Source organism: Xyrauchen texanus, chromosome 31, assembly GCF_025860055.1.
Source record: "Xyrauchen texanus isolate HMW12.3.18 chromosome 31, RBS_HiC_50CHRs, whole genome shotgun sequence".
Taxonomy (NCBI): Eukaryota; Metazoa; Chordata; class Actinopteri; order Cypriniformes; family Catostomidae; genus Xyrauchen; species Xyrauchen texanus.
In genome coordinates this window covers 13,082,812-13,091,415 of record NC_068306.1, presented here as the reverse complement: position 1 = coordinate 13,091,415, position 8,604 = coordinate 13,082,812, and the positions used below count along the sequence as shown (strand labels likewise).

Below are 8,604 nucleotides of genomic sequence, written 5' to 3'. Positions count from 1 at the left end.
TTTACTATTAAAAACTCATCAGGCCAAATACCATGACATCAAAGCGAATGCCACATCCCTTGATAAGGTCCCTGAACTCCTTGCCATCACTGTTCTTGTAATATTTGGCAAATCTGCCATGATTTCACAAAGCCACATGCATTTATATGAAACCTTACTTTTTCTCAGAAACATCTTTTACTAATTGCAAACTCCAGCTACCTGAAGTTGTACGCTGGGGCCACATTATTTTCAGGGTCTTTGTTGTCTAGTCTGCGAAGTCTGAGCCAGTGAAACGCAACAGCCTTTGTCGCTCATTATTGTCACTTAATTTCCTTTCCCGTTCACTCACAGTCACAAGTTCAGTTATTAACTTTCCACGACGGCCAGACATTTACGTATAAGCTTCCCCTTAGAGTGCCGTTTCACTTTCATTGACAAAAAATTTGGTTTGTCGAAATACGTTCCTCTACAATGTACATTCTTACAAGAGAACCACAACAAGCTTGCAGTTGAAATTGAACATTACTGTATTACAATATGATCAGTTCAGGAACAGTATAAGAACAGTAAGAAAATTAAATAATTAAATGAAAACTAAGCCATAAACATTATGAAAACTAAACAGACATAAACTATAAAACATAAATAATGAATCCAGATACAATGTTCCAAAACAAAACAATCAGCTTAAAGAAACAGATAATTTGCTTGCCCTCATGCAATCCTAGATCTATATGACTTTCTTTCTTCAGCAGAACACAAACAACGATTTTTAGAAGAATATCTCAGCTCTGTAGGCCTATTCAATGCTAGTGAATGGTGACCAGAATTTTGAAGCTCAAAAAAATGCAAAAAGGCTGCATAAATGTAATCCATACAACTCCAGTGGTTTATCATTTGTCTTCTGATGCAACCTAATACATTTTGGATGTGAACAGACCAAAATCGAAAACAAATTCCCAACTGTGCAGTGTGCTAGATTGCGCTAGGAAGTATAATCAAGCTTGAAATCATGATTTCCCAGGAAACTGCTTATGTCAAGATTTATAGTGAAAAAGGAGCTATATTTTGGTCTGTTTTTCTCACCCAGTTTATTGGATCACTTCAGAAGACATGGCTTAAACCATTGGATAACTTTTATGCTGCTTTTTGGATCTTCAAAGTGAAGCTTTTGATCACCATTAACTTGCAATGTATGGACCTACAGACCTGAGATATTCTTCTAAAAATCTTTGTTTGTGTTCTACAGTATAAAGTCAAGGACATATGTGATGGCATGAGGGTGAGAAGATGAGAATTTTCATTTTGGGTGAACTATTCCTTTAAGATGGATTTTCCAGCATCTTGTAGAGGCAATATTTCCCTGCTGAAAACAATAAATACATAGAGCTAAAACCAGCTTAGACTGTGGCTTTAGAGGTTTTGGTAGTTTTAGTTGTTTTAGACTTGGAAAGTCTTAGCTGGTCTGGCTGGGTGACCATCTTAAACTAGCAAAGACCATCTTAATCCAACAAAGACCAGACAACCAGCTAAGGCTGGTTTCAGCTGTTTTCTCAGCCAGGTTGTTTAAACCTATTTTTTTTCTACAAGAAAAACTGAATTCTACAAGAAACACTGATTACTGACAGTAATATCTGATTACATTCCATAAACACAGAGGGAGGAAACATTCGTCCCATGCCCCTTCCCATGGGTGTTGAATGATTTTCTGGAACAATGCTTTGTTGAGTGTCAGTGTGTTACTGCCTGTTTCAAATGATAGGGTCACAGTGAGTGCAGGAATTCAAAATTTGCAAATGAGTACAGCTGGAGACATGATATTTCACAGTTTAATTACATGTATGAGGTACTCACAAAAAGAGGGATAATTATTGCATTGTCCTTAAAAAACAAATGAGATGTGTTTATAAAATGAAATTGAATTCATTTTATTCTTAGTGGTTACACAAAATGCTTACATGGAATGGAATAAATGAGAACATTATTAGATGTATTACAATTATAGGGAACACTCTGAATCACTGGCTATTTTAAACAACAATGTGTATTTATGAGAGGAAATATTTTAAAATTTTGGGTTTAAATGGCTCCATCTTGCCGGGTTCCATGGTTTTTACCATCTCCTGTGCTGAGAGGATGCCCTGGTGGGCCTCATCAAACAGCTCAGCCCCAATTGCTTCTCTGACTCGGTCTTTCCATGCCCTGAGCTTGGGTCTGTCCTCAAACACATCCAGACCAGCACCTACAGGCTAAAATAATATAATAGTTTTATCAGAACTGTCAAAATTTGATCAAGTGTCAGAAATCTGTCCTTTAATCAGCAGGATATCGTACTGTTTTGTCATGTCTACATACCTTTATGAATGACATAAAGCTGAAGTATGTACCTTTTTCTGTGTTAAATGCTTTCTCCGATCCCAATTTAATATGCAGAGACATACAAGTAAGCTATTCATAGGTTAATTTTCTCAAAAATGTAAGCTCTGTTTCTGTGGCACTATGAAAATTTCTCTATTTGTTTTGAGTGACCCGCTTAGACCCTCCCCAACAATGTTACTCAACCAATAACGTGAGTTGGGGCCGGGAATTGGCGAGTTGGGATTTCGTTGTTTGGCCATCTGCAGATAGAAGCGCATTCAGAAAGCTGTTTAGAAACTGAAGTTAATTTCTGCAATTCCGTTTGGTGTCACTATTGTCACAGAAAGTACATACTTCAGCTTTGAAAGGATGGTTAACCCAAAATGTTTAATTCTTTCATCATTTAATAACCCTCCAAAACCAAAGGACATTCTTTTAATGGAACAGAAATGGAGATAGGAGAAGGATATACAGTATTAGGCAGAATGTTAGGCATCGGTCTCCATTCATTTTCATTGCATCTTTTTCTCCACGCTATTCAAGTTAATAGGCAACACTCGGCCTAAGAAAGAAAGTCGTAAAGGTTTGGAATGACAAGATACTGAAAAGAATGAATTATTCAGTCAATAGTTTGAGCATACCTGCATGATCTCCACAATAGCAACCAGATCAGCCAGTGAGATTTGATCACCACCAATGAATGGTTTGTCTTGAAGAAAGTTCTGCTCAACAAGATTCAGTGATGCATTAAGATCCTCTAGTGCAGTGTCCATCTTTTCTTTAGGAATCTCTACTCCCATAGCTGGAATCAGCACCTACAGCAATAACGCAGTCTTATCACATTTGAGTCAGTTTAAAAATACCACAATTACACTAAAACATGCCTATAATGGAAGTCAACATTTATGTTATGACTGACTGTGTAGTCTAGTAGTTGAAGCTAAGTATAAATTAATGTTACACTTCTATAGTGCTTTTCTGACACTACACTCTAATCGCTTTACACTGATGATGCAGCAGCAGCACGCCACAGTACGCTCACCACACACCAGTTGTTGGTGGAGAGGAGAGAGTAGAGTGATAGAGCCAATTAATGAAGGGGGATTATTAGCAGGTCATGATTGATAAGGGCCAATGGGAGGAATTAGGCCAGGACACCAGGGTTACACCTCTACTCTTTACAAGAAATGCCCTGGGATTTTTAATGACCACAGAGAGTCAGGACGCTCAGTTTAATGTCTCATCTGAAGGACGGTGCTTTTTTACAGTATAATTTCCCTGTCACTATACTGGGGCATTAGGGCCCCCTGCTAGCCTCACTAATGCCTCCTCCAGCAGGAACCTTAGTTTTCCCTAGGAGGTCTCCCATCCAGGTATTGACCAGGCTGGACCCTGCTTAGCTTCATTGGGTAACCAGGTGATATGGCTGCCAGCCAAAAAGGTTGAGTAAGAATACTTAACCTGTTGATGCTAATACAACCCCCACTATCAATCTCCACTTTCACATTCTTCTTTCGTTTTTGCCAATTTGCATTCTTTGTGCATATTGCCGCCTACTAAGCAGGAAGGAGAATTTATAGTAAAAAAGGGCTAAAATATTGATCTGTTTCTCTACCATATCGCTTCTGATGATATAGATGTGTGTGCTTTTTGGAGCAACAGAAATTGGTACACATTCACTTCCATTGTGAGGACATACAAAGCAAAACTCTTCTTCAGCAGATTAAATAAATCATACATATCTGGGATGGCATGAGGGTGAGTATGATGAGAGAATTTTAATTTTTGGGTGAAATATCCCTTTAATGTGTTTGCTGCTTTTCACTCACCCTGAACCAGAGCATCTTGGATCCATGTATACGCATGGCAGAGTGTTGCCATGACAGATATTCATTTACTTTGGCACGCTTCTGCGAGTCAGCTGGGTACCAGTGGTCCGGAGTGTGGAACTTCTCGGCCAGGTACACCAGAATTGCAATACTACAGGATAATTCTGCATTAATTTACTCAAACAGGTTCACAAAACACAGCACAATAACACAACACAGCCACTCTTGCACAGCTATCTCGAGAGCCCAGGAAAAAGTTTGTTCTTTCTTTCTTTCTTTCTTTATTTATTTATTTGAACTACATTCAATCTTTCGGAAAGATTAAGTATAACAGATTAAGTAGGATTACAGACCTCTCAGCCAAGCAAAAGTCTCCATCTCTGATTGCAGGTAATTTTCTTATCATGCTGACTTTCCCAAACTCTTCAGTATATTGCTCACCTGAGGGACAGAAATATGCAATATTTACACTTTGAACAAATAGACCAACTGTTGTAAAAATATCAGAGCGCCCTTTCAATGAACTTTTGACACAATTAGACATAATGCAAGTATTTTTCTTGTTATAGCCAACCTATAGAAACTTAATATGCCAATCAGAAATAACATGGTTGCATTTCATTAAAGCGAAGAACATTAAAAGGCAAGTCAACAATCAGGTTTGCTTCTTATGAAGATTTTTTTAATGCTGGCAGATCAAAATAAAGTTGCACCCGCAAGTGCAACAAACAAACGGTCAGAAAACACTTTCGTAATGTCGCATACCGTCAAACAACGCAATCTTCTTGTAGTCGAACTGGATGTTGTTTTTCTTGGCAAAGATGTAAACAGAACGACAAGGCTGCGAAAAAAGGTCCAAGTAAATTTCCAAAGTCATTTTTTAAGGATCTGCTTTCTACAGACCACTGAAACACAAACTGTGAAAACTGCAACAGAATCGAATCTAGCCAATCTGGACTGCTGTAGAAATATCGCCTACTGCTACACCACACCCCAGTAAACTCTGATCCCATTTCGGGGAAGGGGAAGGGGGAGGTGGGAGGTGGTGGTGGGGGGTTGCGGGTGTTGAGGTCACAAATATAACGTTACTCGCCCTTTAAAATGTCATAAGCTCTTAAATCAACAATTTCTTCAATAATCCTAACGATGCTCTTTTACATACAAAACACTTCATTTTGACCACCGCTGTCAAGGTCCAAAGATGTGTGGGAGGACTACCATAAAAGTAGTCCATACAAGACCATTTCTTTCTATGGCTCCAGAAAGCTTGGAACATAGTGCAAAAGTCACTTGAACTACTGTTATGTCTTTATACTGAACCTTTAATTACTCTGTATAGTGTTTATGTTTGAATCCTGAAAGCTCCTGCTCAAAAAACTGTTATTCTATGGAATAGAGCTGTTTAAAATATCTATTTTTATGTTCCAAGAAAAAGTAACAGCATTTGGGTTTTGAACAACATAAGGGTGAGTAAATGAGTGAGTAAAAGTACATGTCCCATTTTTAGGTGAACTACCCCTTTAGGTGGCTAATTTTTTTAGCACAGACCTGACAATGGCATACTCAAAATAAAACAGTCTCTTATAAAAAGAAGACTTACAAAAATCAGATGATGTAAATTGAAGATATGAGGAAATTATTTAGAATTTTTTCAATTAAATGTTAATGATTAGGCCTACCTAATAATATTTGCACTAAAATATATGACACTATCTGTCCTTGTCACAACCAGTCTGGCCATATCTGAATACTGGAGTTGTATGCCATTCCGAACTCAGCCGCAGACACTATCTAGAGCACATCTGGGACATCATGAGAATCATGTCTTCACTTTGAATTCATTAAATTGGTACAAATATGGAAGTAAATGCCCCAACATTGGCTGATGCATTATTATAATAAACTATGTAGTAGCTTTATTTCACCAACTATATTTCTGAATAAATAACTAAAAATACTTAAGTATATTTTGGAGTTTGGAGGTTCATTGGTCTTCACTATAGCTGATTACTAAATGGGCATATAAAAGTCTCAATGTTGTTCTTCTTCAGTGTTCACTTGATCAAGGAATTAAATCAAGTCAATTTTTATTTGTGTAGCGTCTTTCACAACACACATCGTTTCAAAGAAGCTTTAAGGAAAATCATGCATTAACTGAAAATGATATCAATAGATTAATATCAATAATGTCTTAGAGTCATCATTGTGTAATTTGATTATATGCTATTATGGAGTGTGTATAAAAATAAGTAATTAAGTAATAACTGTATTTAGAACCCCAGCGAGCAAGCCAAAGGCGACTGTGGCAAGGAACACAAAACTCCATAAGATGTTAGTTAATGGAGAAAAATAACCTTGGGAGAAACCAGGCTCACTGTGGGGGCCAGTTCCCCTCTGGCTAAATAACATGAATATAATGCCAATATTGCTTATTTATGTGTAGTGCATGGTAAGTGTTAAGGGTCAGTGTTTCAACAAAGATTTTGTAAGAACTGTAAGATTAATGACTAATGTCTTTGAAGTTCATCCTGGATTAACTGCAGAAGTTCACTTAGATACATTATCCTTTGCTGGTTGGCTGATGAAGGCTTTTGTTGGCAATTCATTAATAGTCTACACTCACCTAAAGGATTATTAGGAACACCATACTAATACTGTGTTTGACCCCCTTTCGCATTCAGAACTGCCTTAATTCTACGTGGCATTGAATCAACAAGGTGCTGAAAGCATTCTTTAGAAATGTTGGCCCATATTGATAGGATAGCATCTTGCAGTTGATGGAGATTTGTGGGATGCACATCCAGGGCACGAAGCTCCCGTTCCACCACATCCCAAAGATGCTCTATTGGATTGAGATCTGGTGACTGTGGGGGCCATTTTAGTACAGTGAACTCATTGTCATGTTCAAGAAACCAATTTGAAATGATTCGAGCTTTGTGACATGGTGCATTATCCTGCTGGAAGTAGCCATCAGAGGATGGGTACATGGTGGCCATAAAGGGATGGACATGGTCAGAAACAATGCTCAGGTAGGCCGTGGCATATAAACGATGCCCAATTGGCACTAAGGGGCCTAAAGTGTGCCAAGAAAACATCCCCCACACCATTACACCACCACCACCAGCCTGCACAGTGGTAACAAGGCATGATGGATCCATGTTCTCATTCTGTTTATGCCAAATTCTGACTCTACCATCTGAATGTCTCAACAGAAATCGAGACTCATCAGACCAGGCAACATTTTTCAAGTCTTCAACTGTCCAATTTTGGTGAGCTCTTGCAAATTGTAGCCTCTTTTTCCTATTTGTAGTGGAGATGAGTGGTACCCGGTGGGGTCTTCTGCTGTTATAGCCCATCCGCCTCAAGGTTGTGACGAGTGGTTATTTCAGGCAAAGTTGCTCTTCTATCAGCTTGAATCAGTCGGCCCATTCTCCTCTGACCTCTAGCATCAACAAGGCATTTTCGCCCACAGGACTGCCGCATACTGGATGTTTTTCCCTTTTCACACCATTCTTTGTAAACCCTAGAAATGGTTGTGCGTGAAAATCCCAGTAACTGAGCAGATTGTGAAATACTCAGACCGGCCCGTCTGGCACCAACAACCATGCCACGCTCAAAATTGCTTAAATCACCTTTCTTTCCCATTCTGACATTCAGTTTGGAGTTCAGGAGATTGTCTTGACCAGGACCACACCCCTAAATGCATTGAAGCAACTGCCATGTGATTGGTTGATTAGATAATTGCATTAATGAGAAATTGAACAGGTGTTCCTAATAATCCTTTAGGTGAGTGTATGTATTCCATTATAAGATTGTAGTCCATCATTGAAATGCAAACATATTTGTCTGCTGTCTCTCTACATCATCCAAAAGCCTCTCAATGAATTACACAAATCATTTAAAAAAAATGCATTTTTATTGTTTTTCCAAAACATAACAGAGCTTTTATTTGCACAACCCCACCAACACAAACTAATTTTCCACATGTTTGATGTCTACATTGTCAATTTCAATGTCTATGACACTATTAAATTCTATTTAAAAAATAAAAGCATAATGCTGGTTAGATGTATTTTAGTATAATTGTTTTCAATTTATTAGTAAAATGATTATTTTCAAATAAACATAAATAAGGGGAAATATGAAGCTTTTAATACTACATATTCTTAATCCATTAAGAACAAACAGTTGCACATGGACAAACATTCTGATCCTTTAGTACACCAAGCAACAAAACCTGTCCTGCACATTGAAACCTGAATTGGAATCATAAAAGAATTCAAAGATAGAATGTAGTTTTATAAGAAGCTCATCATTCTTAAATGCCATTCTTCCCAACCCGCCATAGATCCAGAGAGTAGAACCTGATAACCACACTTAAACAGAACAGAAAAGACTATCAGGATATTAAATAGTACAAACCCTACAGCACAAA

The 8,604-nt window shown here is 38.0% G+C and overlaps 1 protein-coding gene across 1 annotated transcript; it reads right to left on the bottom strand.

The window, feature by feature from the left end:
- Window positions 1-618: 618 nt before the first annotated feature.
- LOC127625112 (glutathione S-transferase theta-1-like) lies at window positions 619-5,165 on the bottom strand. The gene is made up of 5 exons (XM_052100196.1): window positions 4,935-5,165; window positions 4,523-4,610; window positions 4,170-4,320; window positions 2,982-3,155; window positions 619-2,231 (listed from the first exon to the last, which is right to left on the bottom strand). Exons 1-5 carry the CDS (start codon window positions 5,044-5,046, stop codon window positions 2,031-2,033), a joined length of 726 nt encoding a protein of 241 aa, XP_051956156.1. The 5' UTR covers window positions 5,047-5,165; the 3' UTR covers window positions 619-2,030.
- Between the last annotated feature and the right edge of the window lie 3,439 nt (window positions 5,166-8,604).